General features: G+C 46.7%; 1 protein-coding gene across 1 annotated transcript; it reads right to left on the minus strand.

Moving 5' to 3' along the window:
- Window positions 1–10,313: 10,313 nt before the first annotated feature.
- On the minus strand, window positions 10,314–13,198 carry LOC4326333 (putative receptor protein kinase ZmPK1). Its single transcript, XM_015787333.3, has one exon. It carries the CDS (start codon window positions 13,041–13,043, stop codon window positions 10,599–10,601), a length of 2,445 nt encoding a protein of 814 aa, XP_015642819.1. The 5' UTR covers window positions 13,044–13,198; the 3' UTR covers window positions 10,314–10,598.
- Window positions 13,199–19,914: the final 6,716 nt, after the last annotated feature.

The following is a 19,914-nucleotide window of genomic DNA, read 5'->3' on the forward strand; positions in this document are numbered from 1 at the left end:
CATCACCCTCGGGCCCGACGTCCCCCGAGGGTGCCAGGCCACGTGGGCGATTGTGTCTGCCTCAAGCCTCTAGTCATGATACTCCCGGTCCCATGTCACCGACAATATTGTATATGGAGTAGACTATTAGATTGGTTGTAAATGATTTTAGAGCTAGCAATTGACTATACTAATAAACTTGCTCTTATAATTACTAGCATGCAAGTAAGTCTTTGTATTGAGTTGCATTTTATGTTCGGATTTGCAAAACTTTGAGCCAATTCTACCCTATATTATTTAATGAGAAAATGGGGATTATACCATCCTCAAAACAGGGCTTCGCTGAAATGCCATCCTACAATTGGGATTCGCCCAAATACCACTTTCAACTGAGCCCAACCCGCTGAAATGCCATTCTCTTCATTTGTAGTAAATCAAAATCATTTTCTCTCTTTTCTCACAACTTTGATGACCAAAATACCCCTGGTTCATTCGATTTAGAGGATATAGAGTACCATATACACAGGATGTGATGAACATATGAAAAAAGGACCTTTACATCCTAGGAACTACCACACCGAGCGTGCCTTAAACAACACCACGTAAGAATCACTCATTAAGCATCATTAACAGCATTCAAACAACACCAGTTAAGCATCATTAAGAGCATGCTTCCCAGATCATTCGCAGATCACTCCCAACCACAAAATGCATAATCACTCAAACTGAGTTCATATATCATAAACATTGGAATCCATCTGCATCACTCCTGCAAGTAGATCTGAGACGGCGACAGACCGGCGTGGAGAGGGGCCGCAGTACAACCGAGCGCAGGGCGGCGTGAGGGGAGGCTGCCAGCCGAGCCGCGACGCTAGGGGAGGGCGCCGGCCGAGCCGCGGTGCGAGGGGAGGGCGCGCCGGCCAAGCGTCGGCGCGAGGGGAGGGCGCCGGCCGAGCCGCGGCGCGAGGGGAGACCTCGTCGGCGCCAGGGGAGAGCCGCGGCGTGAGGGGAGGGCGGCGACCTCGTCGGCGCCACGGGACGGCCGCAACGCGGCGCGGTGGCGCTGGTGAAGGACGACGACACGGAGCGGCGGCGCGAGGGGAGGCGCGCCGCGTCGTCGCGAGGGGAGGGCACGACGGAGCGGCGGCTGGAGGGAAGGGCAAGGCGGCGCGGCGGCGGTAGGGAGGTCGTGCGGCGGCGCCCAGATCGGCGCCGCGGACAAAACCCTAACCCTATGCGTCTCGCTCTCCCAGCCGATTGATTTCTAAGGATGAAATTGACTGAGGGGTAATTTCGTCAACTCATGTGAAAAGTAGAGTAAAATCTTTTATTTTTGATGAAAATGATTTGGGATGGCATTTCAGCGGGTTGGGCTCAGTTGAAAGTGGTATTTGGGCGAATCCCAATTGTAGGATGGCATTTCAGCGAAGCCCTGTTTTGAGGATGGTATAATCCCCATTTTCTCATTATTTAATATAACGCAAAATTTAGACTTATCCATGTATGAGACTCTAACCCTCCTCGTAAGTATACATCCCAAATTAAAAATTCATGTATCCCTGTAAAAATAAAAATTAAAAATTCATGATGTCGATGTTTGATGTCGCGATTCCGGTGTTTGTATAGTATGAGGATCGTTGGTACTAGGATGACGGAGCGTGGGGCTCCTCACCGGGAGACCGCGCTGGCCCCCCTTTGCAGATTCGGCCGGGGACCCTGGGTGAGACTCTAAACTCCCAATCTGTATGTGGAAGGTTCGCGAGACAGGAAGCACAGAAGACACCGGCGATGTATACAGGTTCGGGCCGCTGAGAAGCGTAATACCCTATTCCTGTGTTTTTGGGAGATCTGTGTATGAAAGAGCTACAAAGTATCAGCCAGCCTCTCCCTTGTTCTGGGCCCCTAATCTGGAAAGGTCCAGTCCAAGAAAAAGCTCTCTCTAAAATCTATCCCCTTCTCTCCGTGGGCAAGGTCCTCCTTTTATATCTTAAGGGGATACCACATGCACCATCCCCCCCTTTTTTATGGGGACTTACCCTACCTTTTCACAAATGGACGGAGATCTGCATGGTTGCCGTTCGAGTCACCTTCTGATGGGACGGCCCGCACCTACCTCCACTTTCGCCGGGAGCAGGTGCGACGTAGAATCATGGCTGTCTGCTGGCGACATGACCGGTGTCAGAATGGTCACAAATCGATCATTCTTGTCCACCACGTGTCAGCTTAGCAATCTGCACGTTGGCCCTCCTTCACACTACATTTTGCCTGTAATGGTTAGGATGAAGCCTGGCATATATCTGATCAGGACTAACGTGTCATCTCTGGGAGGTAACACGCTAGCTCCAGCTGGGGACGAGCGCCTAGAAGCCCTCGTCCTGACGGGATGGGGCGAGGCGTGCGTCAGACCGCCTGTCGCCACCTAATCCCGCGATCTGACCGGTCTGTGACTGGTCACAGACCGGATAAATGAGTGCAATGCACTACGTTACATGCGTCGTGACACGCTCAGCCAAACCGCAATAAATGTGGTTAGGTGAGCCCCACTGTGCTCACCTACCCCATACACGCGGAGCGAAAACCCACGAGGGGTCGGGGCGCCTCGGCCCTCGGGGCCGAGGGGGGTGCAGCCCGACCCCCTCGGGGGACTAAGAGGAGGGCGAACACACCACCTTCGGGCCCGACGTCCCCCGAGGGTGCCAGGCCACGTGGGCGATTGTGTCTGCCTCAAACCTCTAGTCATGATACTCCCGATCCCATGTCACCGACATAGGATATACGCGAGACTTAGGTAAAAGAGACGGAGACGAGGATTTTTATACAGGTTCGGGCCCCTGAATTGTTAGGTAATAACCCTACATTCTGTTGGCCGAAGCCGATCGTTGCTCTTATTCATCATAATCACACCAGTACAATATTTGGGGTAGCCTATCTAACTGTTGTCGACATGGTGGTCTGAAGCTCTGACTCGTAGTCGACAACAGGGTAGTCTTCCTCCTCGAATCCGGGCTCGACGAGATCAGAGATAGCGCTTTCATCTCTCCTGATAGTATCCGGAGACACCGTAGGGGACTAGCCATGCCTATCTCTGAAGTCGATATCCGGCGTCTTGTCTTAGCGTATGTTAGCTTGTATAATGTGGCTTCTGTTTTGATCTATTGTTCCGTGTCTGTCGATTGTGGTGGGTGTTGATTGTCTCCCCCTCTCCTGCTAGGGGGCCTTGTATTTATACCCATAGGTGTCCTCTTGTCTAAGTAGAACTAGGGAAACCAATATGGATACAATCCGAGTAGTCCATATCGTTTCCATGTAGAACTCTGGCTGTCTTTCCTTATCCGGATCTCCCTCCATATCCGAGGTCAGTTTCCGTATAAGACATGATATGTGGTGGGTCCTGCCAAGATGTAGTTGACTACTGTTAGGTATGTGGTATCCATAACCCTGACACATATAAATGTTTTTTTCAGATAAAATGCCTCACCAAATAGATGCCTTCCTCTCTCTCTCTCTTTATACAATCCAGCCAAAGAGATATTTCATATGTTTCACAATGTAAGCCATTCTAGCATTTCCCATATTCATATTGATGTTAATGAATCTAGATAGATACATATGTCTAGATTCATTAATATTAATATGAATGTGAGAAATGCTAGAATGACTTACATAGTGAAACGGAGGGAGTAAAAGAGAAGAAGAAGCATCACCAATCGCCACAATAGAGGTCTTTTTCAACAGCTAGCGTGACAAGTTGGAGATGTGAAGTTTTGGAAGACGATGAGCATAACAACGGGCGGAGGCGTCGATTCTTGGACGAGAATGAACAGAACAACCTAATTTCTATTTTCTTGATTGGATATATTACATCTGTTTGTAAGGCCGACTCCGAGTTTACTTCCCAACTTTTTCTTCAAACTTTCAACTTTTCCATCACATCAAAACTTTTCTACACATACAAACTTACAACTTTTCCGTACATCGTTTCAATTTCAACCAAATTTCTAATTTTGGCGTGAACTAAACACACCCCGAGTTTAGTTCCAAACTTTTTCTTCAAACTTCCAACTTTTCCATCACATCAAAACTTTCCTACACACACAAACTTCCAACTTTTCCATCACATCGTTCTAATTTCAACCAAACTTCCAATTTTGGTGTGAACTACACCCGAAATCTTATAGTATTTGATGTCTATGATAGAATTTATAAAAAAAAAAGGAACTTTGATCATCAATACCTCAAATGCTTGGTTCTACACAGCATATGTAGGTATGCAATAAAAATGGTATCATAATATCATAAGCTTTGATAGGCATGTGTAATATGCATTAGAAATGGTAGCATAATATGATGAGCTTATTAGATTTTTGTAATGCCTAGGACCTGAAATTGGTTTTTGGATCCAACTCATCTAGTTGAATCATACATACGCTTTTAACTCTCTTACGTTTTCGTTCTCGCTTCACACAGACAATTCAAACTGAAGTAAATAGTCACCGGGCATTAATCGGCATCCACAATGTGCTCCCAAACCAGGTAATAGGCAATATTTTAATCTTCATACCAAGTAGTAAGCATTGTGTAACCAGTAAATAGCTACTATCAAGTAAGAGCACTACAACCAAGTAGTAAGGAGTAAAAAAAACATTTATTCTTTTGGCATGTATTGATCCTCATCCCTCTTCCTTCATGCGATTGGCTGGTGATAAACTTTACATTATCTTGGAACCTACCTTATTACTGGTTATACATTGTGGAACTTTTAACAATAAATACCTACTTTTACTAGGTCACACCTTATTTACTACTCCATCCGTCTCATAATATAAGGGATTTTGAGTTTTTGTTTGCACTATTTAACCACTTGTCTTATTCAAAAAAAATTTGTAATTATGTTTTTTGTTACTTACTTTATTATTCAAAGTACTTTAAGTACAGCTTTTCGTTTTTTATATTTGCACAAATTTTTTGAATAAGATGAGTGGTCAAACAGTGCAAGAAAAACTCAAAATCTCTTATATTATGGGACGGAGGGAGTAGTTGGTAAATATACATTGGTGATGCCCACAATCTCTCATGGCTGGACGATTGGGACTAAATTTTACTACGGTTACTCACGATGTTACACTTACAGCACAGTACTGGGCTGCTTTTTTGCTGCTGCTGCTGTTTGCTCCTTAAGTTAATAGGTTGCTAGCTTTGCTTTTTTTTTTCCCTCTCTCTCTTTCTTTCTTTTTTTTCTCCAATTACTTACTGGGCATCACAATTTTATAAATTTTTGATGGTAATACAACTATATCAATCAACCACAAAATTATTGGTCAAAATGTCAAAAGTTTGAACATGTTTGGTTTTCAAATATCAAATATAATTTTTATTACCGATGTCGGTGTATAAAGCATGACATACACCTATAGCATTAGAAATAATACCGTATAGAATACCTACATATTTATGGGATGGTTTCCCTTAGAAATCACATTCCAATCACGTAAGGAATAAAGAACTACTTTGAAAATACTGTAGGAGACATACTCGAACTCGACTAGGATTAAATTAGAGACTACCAAGAATATCTCTATGCAAGGTCTCCTAGAATACAATGAGTCCTATGGGTAGTACACGACTCCAAGAGAGGGCTAAAATTAAGAGGAGAAAGGGGAACAACGAAACGAAAGATAAGCAACTGAAAAAAAAAAACTAAACGAGCCCTAATAATATCTGCGAACAGCATGAGGAGTTCAACCTCCGGCGGACATCTGACCACCATCTCGTCGAAATCCTCGACAATAATAGAAGATAGACCTAGGATATACACATAAACCACCCCCCCCCCCTCCCTCCTTACTCATATGTTCCATATATCAACAGAATCTGGCCATCATTCACTACTAGTAGTTATGGTCTTTCCTGAAGTGGCACTTTTGGCAAGAACCGGCGGGATTCCATCACAAATCATGTTCTGTAACGATCTTGTGATAAAAAAAAACATCGTCGTAGAACTGTGGAAGCTCCGTACCTATTGTGACAAAAAAAACGAGTCGTCCGATACAGATGTTCATGATAACAGGCATCGTCATAACATTTGTGACGATCCAAATTGTCATGAACCAGTTGATGCCACGCCGCCGCATGGACAACATAATGGCATGGACCCTCCGTGGCTGGACGTTGTGACGTGGCAGGTGCTACGTGGTAAGTTGACCCATATTTAAGGGACCTACAATGGACTTCTCCTAATATGAAGGAATAAGTTCACTTTGATTCACTTTAATCTGTGATCCTGAACCGCAAAACCAGATATCTTCACCCTAAACTATTAAAACCGGTGCAATTTAACTTCCTCGATGGTTTTGGAGAGCGGTTTCGCTGACGTGGCATCCACGTGGTAGCGTTGACCTGGTCTGCCGTTGACATGGTGCATAGGTGGCATTAGAATTGAAGACATACACGTAGGACCCCTTCGTCATTCACACAAGAAAAATAAAAGGGGCACACTGACATGTGGGGCCCACATGTCAATCTATCCCTTCTTCCTCCTCCCTCTCTCCCCCTTATCTCTCTCTCTTTCTCTCTCTCCCTTCGGCCAGCAGGGCCAGTGACAGCGGCGGGCGGGGGCCGGAGTGGCGGCGGAGGGCGAGAGGGCGGAGGCGACATGGGACCTACCGTTTGGCCGGCCTCACGCGCGCGAGGCTGGCACCTTCGCCTCCAATGACCAACAACGAGCCCACCTGCTACGTACGCCGCCGCCTTATCATCCTCCTCCAGTTGGCTCCTCCCCTCCTGTGAGCCACCGGCAACGCTGCCCTAGATGTGAGCCGCCGATGCTGCCATTTTCGATTGGGGTGGGGCAGGGTTGAGGATCGGGGGAAGAGATGGAGGGATGGTGAGAGAGAGAGGCGCCAGCGGTACGGAGCTCGGCGAGGGAGCTCTAGGGCGCAGGGCTGGCTATGATGGGGACCACGGTGACGTGGGCAGGCTGGTGCACCTGTTGCTCCCAAGGCTGCGGCGTCGGTGTTGACCTCTCTGCCGACGTCGCCGTCTCCGACTCCTGTCCCATCGACCGAAGTGGGGCGGAGCGGCGGGCGAGGAGGATGCCGCCCCCTGCTCCGGGCTCTCCTTCCTCCTCATAACTCACCAACCATGAAGCTCGTCGCCTGTAGTCTCCTCAGTGCCGCTCCCTGTCGTCATCCCGCTGGCGCCGCAGTAGGATGGCGCGGCTTTGCCTCAATTGTCCCCTTGCCGTGAGCACCAACGCCGAGTCCACGGCTGCCTTCACCGCCCGCGGCTGCAACGGCGCGCCCCTGTCGAGGAGAGAGGGAGAGAGAAAAGGGGGAGAGAGGGAGGAAGAAGGGGTCAAAGAGAGATGCTGACATGTGGGTCCCACAATATTTCTTTTGGCGAATAACAAATGGGTCCTGCATTTTTTTTAATTCTAATGCCATACAAACGCCACGTCAACACCACGTCGGACGGAGACTAAGTCAACACCGCCATGTCAGCGAAACCGCCCTCCAAACCACCCGGGGAGTCAAAATTGCACCGGTTTTAATAGTTTAGGGGTCAAGATTTCTGGTTTTACGGTTCAGGGTTACGGATTAGATTCGGGTCACTTTAAGGGAGTTAAAGTGAACTTATTTCTAATATAAACGATCATGAAAGATATGCATCTATTGGGCTGATCCAATCAGTGTGCAGCCCATTAGGATATATCTCCTCTCATTATCGGTCCAATTGAATCCTCAGCACCCAGCCCCACGCTCCCCACCCTCCAGTCTATCAGGCCAACTAGCTCAACGGGGATTGCCTGTACCTTTATTGTGTAATTATAGTACAATCACAATACAATTAGATTGTAATTTTTATGTAATTACAATGTAAATGTATCTTCAACTTTAAAAAATTTTCTCCAAAACATGTTATTTCTATGAAATGAAGGTTGTGGGGACTGAGGTGTGTTTGGTTGAGCTGTGGCTTTTGAAAAAATAGCTGTGGGCTGTGGCTTTTCGAAAAGTAGCTGTGGAATATTGGTGTGGCTTTTGGAAAAGCTCGTTTGGTTCAACAGTTGTGACTTTTGAAATAACTAGTCCCACTTACAAGCGGGCTCCACATGTCATACACCCATTGGAAAAGAGGGGAAAATGAAGGAAAAAAAAGAGGAAAGAAAAAACACAAACGTGCGCGGCGTCGGCCTTAGCGGCGGTGGCGGCGACAGACACGCGCGGCGGCGAAGGAGACCTCAGCGGCGGTGGCGGCGGTCGCGGAGGAGGCCTCGGCGGCGGCAGACGCGCGTGGCGGCGGAGGAGGCCTCGACGGTGTCGGCGGCGGAATCGAACGCGCAGGAGGCAGACGCGGGAGTCGACCTCGGCGGCGTCGGAGCTGGCCTCGACGGCGGCGGCGGGGAGGCAGAACGTGCAACGGCGGCGGAGGGGAGGTAGACGCAGGCGGCGGCGGAGTCGGCCTCAACGGTGATGGAGTCGGCCTCGACGGCAAGGAGGAGCGGCGGCGCCGGGGGGGGAGGAGGAGCGGCGGCGACGGCGAAGGTGAAGTGAGGAGGAGGGACGCACGGGGGGAAGGATGGGAGAAAAAAGAAAGAAGAAGTGAAGCGTTTTTTGTGTAATGGCCGAGGTGGCTAATTTTTCCCCCAAAAGCAGATGAATGAGGGAGTAGAGGTGCTTTTGATTTGTACTATACCAAAAGCTGACTTTGGGCAAAAGTAGCTGTGACTTTTGGACCATTTGGTTGGCTTTTGGCTTTTACAAAAGCAAAAGCAAGTTGAAAAGCCCAACCGAACACACCCTGAATCCTCTCACATATGTGTGTGCTGTGATTTTTTTCCTTCCTCACTTACATGAATCTTGAAACAAATCTAATAGTTTAAAATTATATGAAAGTTACGTGTAGGTTATATTACGGTTATATGCAAGTTCCAATGTAATTATATTACGATTATACTATAATTTCATTTGTTAAATTTTTAGAAAAACACTTATCAACAAATATATAACAAAATTGGCTTAGCGTGCACCGAGGAAGCGCATGAGAGATGGAGAGAGGCACGACGGGCGCGATCGGCAGCGTGAGCGCGCTGGGATGCCATACCGTTCTGAAATTTGAAGGAATAAAAACACTATTTGTAATTCAGTTCTGCTAAGGTATATGATGATGTTTGAGCCTCATCGTTTGCCTTATAGCATATAAAGTTATAAGCCAATGCTAAAATTTGAATTTTAATATTTGATTTTGATGTTTTTTCAAAGATTTTCTTTTTTAGCTTTAGCTTTTAAGTCGCTATGTCGAGGAGTGATCCTCTCTAGCGGGAGATCGTGAGATCCCCTTTTGTGAGTTCGGCCGGGGGAAAAGGCTCGCTTGTCGAGATCGTGTATCCGCCCTGAGGGTTTCTAGATCGCGTACGGGCGCCAAGATTATACAGGTTCGGGCCGTTGTGGAGCGTAATACCCTACTCCTGTGTGTGGGATTTATGGTTGAGTGTTACAAAGGTTCCTAAACTCCGGAGAGTACTCTCGCTCTTCTCCTCCTAGAGTTCAGGCCTACTGAGCGTCGTCCCTTTTCTCGGTGGGCAAGGTCCTCCTTTTATAGTTCAAGGGGATACCACATGCACCGCTTCTACCTACTCTTTCACGGGAGGGGGATCCACTTTACCTTGACCGGACCACGATCCGTGTCTTCGCCCGGAAGCTAAGCGGCAGTCCGTCCTTGAGTGGGACACAGCGCCGCCCCCCACCTGACACGGGGGACAGCCGTGTCATTCCGTCTTAAATGGATGAAGACTTGTGGCGGTCCTTCTCACGTGGAGGGAGCTCCGGATGATACTTCGATGGGACGGGGCATACCTGCCTCCACTCCGCTGGGTACAGGGGCGAGTGTGGGGGCACGGCCGCCCGTCCGATCGGACGTGACCGGCGACAGGCCAGTCACAGTTTGGTCACGCCTGATTGACGTGAGTCAAACGGGCCCCACCGCACGTCCGCCCTTACCGCATTAAATGCGGTGAGGGACAGTTGGGGCGGCGCGCATTGATGGTGGTTCAGTCTGAGTCTCCTCCCCGCTCGCTCCCCTCGCCACATGGCAGTTGAGCGAGGGCCTCAGGGCGAGGCAGCGCGAGGGCCCGAGGGGTGTGACGTGGCACCCGAGGCTCCCTGGCTGCCTCTGGGTCTTCCGAGGCGCGGGGGGAGGGCCAAGCTGTAGGGCCACGTGGCTGGATCAGGAGGTAACTCCCCCGCACTTCGCATACCCCGAGCCATATCACCGACACGCTAAGTACACATATATAAAAGTTTTACTCATAAATCTTTTTTATCACTAATAAGCCGTAATGGTTTTTAATCAGCCGTATGCAACCGATGGGACCTTTGTTTCAAAGAATTCTGGGAGTGCTTTTCTTTTTTTTTTCTTTTTTTTTTCAGTCAACTGATTGCTTAATATTTGGGGAGGAGCTCAATACTGACTATAGTACTTCTACTGAGTATACTCGATTTGAAGTCTTAACTACAATTTTTCGGAATTTCATAATCCTTAAATTTGAAATTCAAGTGCTGAATTAAACTCACAGCTGACTGCTGCTCTAAGCTGAACTATGCTAACGGTTAGCCTGGTGATGATCATGACCGGTAAGCGGGGTGTTCGTCCTCGTCATCGAACGCCGTGAGAGCCTTGGCGATGTCGTCCATGGTCGGCCTGCTGTTCCTGTCCTCCATACACGCCAGAGAAATCCTCACCATCTCCATGGCCTGACGAGGGTTGAACTGCCCCTGCAGCCTGGCATCAACTAGAGACCTCACATCGCCACTGTCCAGCACATGCCTCAGCGCCTGCGCGATCTGCGGCAGCTGCAGCCGCTCGCCGGCTTCCGTCCTCTGGTCCGCCACCCGGCTCCCGACCACGATCTCCAGCAGCACAATGCCGAAGCTGTACACGTCCACCTTGGCGTTGATGGGCACGTTCAGCGCCCACTCCGGCGCCATGTACCCCGACGTCCCCCTCATGTGGGTGAGCTCCACGCCGGCGCCGCCGTCCCGCTTCGACAGCTTGGCCAGCCCGAAGTCGGCGATCTTGGCGTCGAAGTCCCTCGTCAGGAGGATGTTCTCCGGCTTCATGTCGCAGTGGATGACCCACTCGAGGCACTCGTGGTGGAGGTAGGCGAGGCCCCTCGCCGTGCCCAGCGCGATCTTGTACCGATCTTTCCACGCCAGCGTCGTCGTCGACATGCCGCCGCCGCCTTCGGCCGTGTCGAACAGGTGCCGGTCCAGCGACTGGTTCTCCACGTACTCGTACACCAGCAGCTTGTGCTTGCGCTCGGAGCAGAATCCCCAAATCCTCACAAGGTTCATATGGTTGATCCGCCCGAGCACCGTCATCTCGGCCCAGAACTCCTCGTCCCCCTGCATCGTCACGTCGACCGCCAGCCTCTTCACGGCCACCACCTTACCGCCGTCGAGCACGCCGCGGTACACCACGCCGGAGCCGCCGCGGCCGAGCTCCTCCTTGAAGTTGGCCGTCACGTCCTTGAGCTCCCGGTACGTGAACCGCCTGAACTGGCTCGTCATCACCCTCCTGTACCCTGCCTCCAGCGAGCTGGGGATGCTCTGCTTGCTGGACAGGAACCACCACCCTGTCGCGATGAAGAGGAGGTCCAGGACACCGAGCACACCGGCGAACACAAACAGGTAGGTCCACTTCCCGCTGTTTCTTGGAGCCATCCCGTACACGGCAGCGGGCACTGTCACGATGGAGACGTTGGGATTGCACGTGAGGCCGGCGGCGCTCCGCGCGCTGACCAATGGCGACGATTCGTCGAAGTCGATGGACACCTTGAGGTAGATGTTCCCCGGGAAATTCGCCGACGTGTAGCCGTTGAAAAGCCTGCCTTTCGTGAAGCATCTGCCGACGCCGTCGAACCTGTAGGAGAAGGCGACGCACTGGCAATCGCTCAGGCACTGGTTCCTGCATAGCTCGAATGTTATCGAGGACCCGTTGAACATCAGGTCGTAGCCGTAGAAATCGGTTTGGGGCACCACCACAGACTTGAACCGCTCAGGCGCCGCCGGCTGGCTGCAGTTGCCGACGGAGAACATCGGCTGGCAGCCTTTCCTCCAGTCCCGGCGGTCGATCATCTCGTACCCTGGCGGGCACGAGCACCGGAGGCTCGGCAGGTACACGCAGAGGCCGTTCTTGCCGCACAGCCCGTGAGCTTGGCACGGCTGGCTGAGCGCCGCCCATGTCACCGCCCAACCTCCGGTGGACGCGTTCAGGCTGTATATTCTCAGGTTGCCGTCCTGCTCGATGGTGAGCCGCCTCTTGACGCCGACGCCCATGTCGGAGGCCTGGGCTTGCAGCCTGTCGGAGGAGCGGAAGACGCCGGCGTCGTCGAGGATGGCGATCCTCGAGCTGTTGTAGTTTGTCCGGCCGAAGTCGAAAATGCTCACCCCCGGCAACGGCCAGTAGATGCTGGCGATCTCCGGGCCATCGTAGAGCATGCGCAGCACGTTGTCGTTGTCGTAGTAGAGGCTGAAGTAGCCGGCGACGAGCTTGGTGTCCTTGGTGAACCGCTGCGACGGGAGCAGCGTGTCCGTCGGCCAGTCGAAGCTCTGCCACACGGCGCGGCCGGTCGACGGGTCCTCGATGACGAGGTTCCCGGTGTCGCGGAGGGAGACGGTCAGGCCCCGCCCGCCGCCGCCCGTCCGGCTCGCCCACACCGTGGTCCCGTTGGTGTCGGCGAGGGCCAGCTCGCCGTCGTGGCGGAACGAGATCGTCGAGCCCCTGCCGTTCACGGGGGCGTCGGGGTTGGCCGTCCAGACGACGGCGCCGTCCCTGGCGGCGGTGAACCATACGGAGAAGGAGAAGGCGTTGTCGCCGTCGTCGCCGGCCTGAATGAAGCCGCAGGAGAAGGTGCCGTCCGGCGACACCAGGAACGGCCGCGACCGGTCCGCCACCGACAGGGAGGAGCCGGTGCCGAGCGTGTGCTGCGCCGTCGACGCGGACGAGCACAGCAGCAGAGACGCCAGCGAGAGCTGCACGGCCAGGCAGCCGATGACCAATCCAGCCATCGTTTCAGCTCGCTGTTTGGTTCATTGGTTGAACTACGGTCTACAAAGGCAAAGAAAATTATGGGACAAAGTGTATAAAAGATGATCAAGCAACCAACGTTCAACGCAATCATTATGCAAATCAAAGTACGGGTAGTATTCTTGATTTGGACATACGCAGCCGTAAGCGACAGGATAATGGCGCTTTGTCTGACAATCACTTTGATATTTCATCAGTTTACGATTGTCATTATTGCTGGTCTTCAGTCCTCAACTAGTCGTGGCCGTCACTAGTGCTATGCCGATTTGATATGACCGTTTTCGTTCGTGAAGGGAAATTCCTCTTGAGTAATAATCACAAAAGGAACATTTGTCCATTGGCAAGACCCAGAGCACACGCTGGTTTTGATTTCACTTTTAGCTGGGTACTTCCTGTGTACATGATCGATTTCGTCTACGAGTCTTGAGTTGGACTCGAATCAATTGGTTGGCAAATCGCATATATGCATGATAAAGCTCTTAAAATATGGTGGCTAGCTGTATGTGGGTTGGCCGAGACTAGCAAATTAGCCGGACAAAACTACTCCTCAATTAAGCATGGAAGTTGTATTCCTTCAAAAAAAAAAAAGCATGGAAGTTGGCACGTTCGATAGAGTTTAGATAATCATATCGCACATGAGAAATTGATGACGCTCGAGGGTTCTGACTGTCACTTGCTTGCAATTATTTGGTACAGCAAGGGGGTCCTGCAACGCATGCGTACGTAGACTATGAATTAGATGGATGCGTTGAATCGCCTTTCTGATAACCACTTGCTTTTTTTATTATTACTTTAAAATAAACTGTTTTGATATCTTCTGTCCGATAGTGACAGCAAGAGTCCGTGGTAGTGGATTTCCAAAGTACATAAGGATCGATAAGTCATACTTTCGATTTTAGATGATAAGACACATAATCAAATACTACGAATCTGTCTACATTTTAGTACTACGAATTTAAACAGACTAACACCTTCAATCTTACTCTCTCCGTCAAATTTAAAACCGATATAATATTGGATGTGACACATCTTAGTAATACAAATCTGGACATATCTTTGTCCAGATACATTGTATTATAATGTAATATGTCATATCCAGTTCTAAATTCATCTTTCTTTGGACGAAGGGAGTATGATTTTGAAAACACGACAACATTGTAGAAATGGTGTAGGATCGTAAAGGGCCTTTCCCACCCCAAAAGCTAGACATTGAGGTGAGGGGCTCCCCCACTTATATCTTAGGTCATTTGCCCTTCCACAACTAATGTGGGACTATTCAACAATCTCCCCCTTCACACATTGGTGTCCCTCAGCCCTTCACCGCCCCTTCACCGTGTATAGACCCCACCGGCCCACGGTCCATCAGGTATACGGGCCCCGCAGGTACCCACGGTCCATCAGGCCTTCACACGTGTCCATCGGGCCAGAGATGTTAACCTAGCCAGGCTCTGATACCAATTGTAGGATCGTAAAGGGCCTTTCCCACCCCAAAAGCTCCATTGAGGTGAGGGGCTCCCCCACTTATATTTTAGGTCATTTGCCCTTCCACAACCAATGTGGGACTATTTAACAAATGTGTTTGGATGGAGAGAAAAAAGTAGGAATCAAAATAAAGATAGATGCAAAGGATTTTTTTTTCAAGAGGTTGAAACTCACGTCAAAATTCCTACAAAATTTCTCTGTTTTGAGCTAATTCAAAGAAATTTCATAGGATTTTTGGATAGCTATTTCTTTAATCCAAATGATCAAACAAAAAGTTTCTATAAGAATAAATTCCTCTATAATTTGTTTAAAAATCTGTTGTTCTAAGGAGCCTTAAAATAGAGTTGCGTGATGATAGAACGTACGGTTTTGGTCCACAGAAGACGTCAGAGTACATCTAAAATCGTGCGAGGGAGTATCGAGCCAAACTCGAGCTGCATTAGGGGCGAAGTGAATTGCTCTCTTTGTTTTAATCAATAAACGACTTTTGCTAGCAGTATTTATCAATCACCAAATATTTTTATATCAGTTTTGTTAAAACATAAAAAAGAAGAAAATGAATTAAAGTGAAAGTATAAACTAAAAGTGGGTCTAATACGAAACATCGATGTGAAAATCGGATGCGTGCAACGCATGCGTGCGTAGACTAGATGGATGCGTTGAATCGCCTTTCTGATAACCACTTGCTGAAATAAACTGTTTTGATATCTTCTGTCCGATAGTGACAGCAAGAGTCCGTGGTAGTGGATTTCCAAAATACATAGTAATACATAAGGATCGATGTGTCATACTTTCGATTTTAGATGATAAGGCACACGTTCTAATACTATGAATTTGTCTACATTACGAATCTAGACAGGCTAATACTTTACATTTTATTCCCTTAGTCCCATAAAAAATTAATCTAGTATTGAATATAATGTATCTTATTACCACGAATCTGGACATATCTCTCTCCAAATTCATTGTAATATAATATGTCACATCCAGTCCTAGATTTTCTTTTTTTAACGAAGGGAGTATGATTTTGAAAAACATGAGAAAACTGTAGAAATGGTTGTTTGGATGAAGAGAAAAGGTAGGAATCAAAATAAAGACAGATGCAAAGGATTTTTTTTCGAGAGGTTGAAGCCCATGTCAGAATTCCTACAAAAATTCTATGTTTTGAGCCAATTCAAAGAAATTTCATAGGATTTTTGGATAGCTATTTCTTTAATCCAAATGATCAAACAAAAAGTTTCTATAAGAATAAATTCCTCTAAAATTTGTTTAAAAATCTGTTGTTCTAAGGAGCCTTAAAATAGAGTTGCGTGAAGATAGAACGCATGGTTTTGGTCCACAAAAGACGTCAGAGTACATCTAAAATCGTGCGAGGGAGTATCGAGCCAAACTCGAGCTACATTAGGGGCGAAGTGAATTGCTCTCTTTGTTTTAATCAATAAACCACTTTTGCTAGTAGTATTTATCAATCACCAAATATTTTTATATCAGTTTTGTTAAAACATAAAAAAGAAGAAAATGAATTAAAGTGAAAGTATAAACTAAAAGTGGGTCTAATACGAAACATCGATGTGAAAATTGGGTTCAAAATGGAAAAACAATTCTGCCCCAATCAGGGTGTTCAGGATTGGTGGGAAATGATAGCCAACAAGAAGGAAGTGCCCAAAAAAGACCTGCGGTCGGAAGGAGCGTAACAGGAGAATCTTTGAACACAAAGAGATGACGGCCCCAAGCCTAATGGCAAAAATAAAAGAAGAGGCACGAGCTTGGACAATGGCCAGTGCAAAGATTAATTTCGCCTTGTACAGTTTCTTTTTTCTCCTTTCACCCATAGGGGTAGTACTTTTTTACCTCTCTATTCAATGATATAGCACAGTCTGTGCTGATTCCTTTCAAAAAAAAAAAAAACAATTCTGCCTCTTAAGAGAATATCTCCTCATTATTTGCAATCATTTGGACAGTAAAAAGAATCTTAGGAAATATCACAGCATAGATCTTTGTGGTATATACTCCCTCCGTCCCAAAAAAGGCAAACCCTAGGTTTCCGTGTCCAACGTTTGACCGTTCGTCTTATTTGAAAAGTATAAAAAAAATTAAAAAGATAAGTTACACATAAATTATTAATCATGTTTTATCATCTAACAACAATGAAAATACTAATTATAAAAAAAATTTCATATAAGACGGACAGTCAAATGTTAGACACGGAAACCCCGTTTTGTCTTTTTTTTTGAGACAGATGGAGTATGTATCACTTTACATACATGGAAGTTTGAATTCGATTAAGTTAAGAAGAAACAAATCTAACCGTGGATAGTGCTCGTGAAACTTAAAGGTTAGTTTGTTATTTTGTTTATCAATTTGTAGATCAGTTGAGCTCAAAATTATCTTTTTGGAGGAATAATAAACGACTGTCGTATCAATCTTAGCAAAAAAAAATTTCAGATTTTTTTTAAGCATTTGATTTATATTTGACAGGTTAGAATAAACGAGGGTATGTCGTCAAGGATGATTAATGAACTCCGTCCAAATTGAAATTCAAACTATTTTTTTTATTTTATGTAGCCAAAGAGATACTACCTTCTGTCCAAAATAAATACAGTTTTGCACTGTTTATATTCAACGTTTGACCGTCCATTTTAATTGAAATTTTTTTATGATTAATATTTTTATTATTATTAGATGATAAAATATAAATAATATTTTATGTGTGACTAATTTTTAAAATAGTTTTTTTATAAAACTTTTAAATAAGACGGATGGTTAAATGCTAAATACGAAAACCCATGGTTACACTTAATTTAATTTAGAACGGAGGTAGCATAAGAGAAGCAGAAGTATCACCAATCGCAGCAATGGAGGTCTTTTTCAACAGCTAGCGTGACAAGTTGGAGGGTAGGAAGTCATTTTTCTACGGGTGGGGGTGTGAACTGTGAAGTCTTGGAAGAGAATGAGCAGAACAAAGCGTTAGGCCGTGTTAGTTCCATTTTAATTTTTTTTAAGTATACGGATACACATTTGAAGTATTAAATGTAGACTAATAACAAAATAAATTACAGATTATGTCTGTAAACTGCGTTACAAATCTATTAAGCCTAATTAATCTATCATTAGCAAATATTTACTGTAGCACCACATTGTCAAATCATGGCGTAATTAGGCTCAAAAGATTCGTCTCGTAATTTACATGCAAACTGTGCAATTGTTTTTTCGTCCAGCTTTATACTCCATACATGTGTCCAAAACATTTGATGTGACGAAAAAATTAAAAGTTTAAAGAGAACTAAACGTAACCTTAGTTATCTTGATTGGATATACTTCCACCCACAATATCGCAACCCTTTTCCTTTATATGGTCAACGCCTACACGTGAATTGCACGTGCCAGTGAGTACGAGTTAGTTAACAATACTAGTTAATTACTACTAAACTACCTGGCTTTGCAACTACAAATATATTTACCTTCATAATATTTTCTTAGTAATGAAACTGAACAACGAAATCATCCGACCTATCCACTTACACTAACTAAGGAAGAAAAGAACACATAAATTAACATATCATTTGTTTCTGTGACAGTGTGTTCAACTACAATCAGGAGAACGCTAGGAATATAACACCCTCCAAAACATCGAATTCAAGAAGGAATAATCATTTGTCTACCAATGTCGCTCAAGCCATGCTAAAAAGTCAATTCTAGACTTCCCTTCAAAGACAACTCTAAGACGCGACACCATAGAAAAGAATCGACAAACAAATACCGACATTATTATTTTTCAAAAAAATAATACATGACTTTACCCCCCCCCCCCTCCGGGTGATATCATTAATTGCCAAGAATTCCATACATTCTTCCATGATCAAAGAAAGCTCACTGGGTACAACAGGTGCAACTGATGACTGCCTCCAACCAGAAGAGCAGCCAGAAAAGAACATGACTGCCTCCAACCAGAAGAGCAGCCAGAAAAGAACCACTCCGATCGGTCGTGACCACCAAGTCATCTTGAAATTCATCAATTGGATCAGAACAGCCACGACCGATTATATATAAAATGTGTTATTTATAAATTTGATAGTATCCTGATTTTATGATTGTATCTCGATTATATGATATGACAAATAAAAAAAATACTATATCTAATATGTTGATATTGATTACCTTGTAGCACCTACTTGACAAAGCGTCGTCCTCACTAATCCGCCTTCACTGTTCTCTGTTCAGGAAGATAAGTCATACATAATGTATTATTTATGTTTTATCATCTAACAAAAAAAAATACTAATCATAAAATAAATTTATATAAGATGAACGGTCAAACATTGGATAAAAAACCTAAGAATTAAGTCCTTTTTTTTTCTGAGACGGAGGGAGCACGGAGGAGGCGCGCTGCACGCCTGCACCCCCGGCGGCCCGGCTCCACCAATTTTTTTTGTTCCGCAACCAATGGTAGCGGTTCAAGGCTTGCTAACTTTGAACTGTCCGATCTGATATTGGTAGCTTTGATTTAGAAACGTAGGTGCGGGATGTTGTTATTCCCATAAAACCCCTCGAATTATCGGCTGCGCCCGATAATGACGGTGGCGACCTCCGCCGAGCGGCGGCGCGCGAACGAGAAGCGGCCTGCTGCTGCCGCTAGCCAACTACGCTACGAGAGGCCTCCGCGTGAATCCCCGCCCCTGCCTACCTCCGCGACATGCCGACGAGGCAGGTGGTGGTGGAGGGCTTGGCAGGCGAGACGGGACCCCCACGCTGTACCGGCGACGGAAGAGGCGGAGAGGGGGCTGGCCATCCGGCGAGGCTTGGGCGCAGGGGGAATGGGGGATGAGCAGTTTGGACCCCCTTCGCGGTCCCAGCCGGCCACCGTCTCGCCGGCCAGGTTGACGGCGCTGGCTCTTGTTCGTCGAGGTGACGCCTCCCTCTTTCTCTTCGCTGTTATGCAATGCTCTGACCGACGCGTGGTTTTGCTCTGGATCATTGCTGCATTTGGTTACTGAGAGGGCAGCATTAGCAGCTTTGGTTACTAGAAATTGAAATAACAAATTTACCCTGCTCTAAGAGATCGGGACGAGAACTTTTAGATAAAATGCAGTAATCTTGAATCTATAGGAGTATAGGTTATTAATAGTTCATTGAAAAGCCACAGGAACGTGTAGGGAAGCTCTTTTTAGTTAATTATCCTTTTCTCTGTACCATTACCTTTGTTCTACATTTGAGCAAATCTCCCTGTCCCAATCACTTTCATATAGCTGAGAACAAGGAAATCTGGTAACATGAAGAACTGATTTGCTATAACTTACTTCCGTTTCAGGTTATAAGACTTTCTAGCATTGCCCACATTCATGTAGATGTTAATGAATCTATGCACACATA

Source organism: Oryza sativa, chromosome 1 (genome assembly GCF_034140825.1).
Source record: "Oryza sativa Japonica Group chromosome 1, ASM3414082v1".
Lineage (NCBI taxonomy): Eukaryota > Viridiplantae > Streptophyta > Magnoliopsida > Poales > Poaceae > Oryza > Oryza sativa.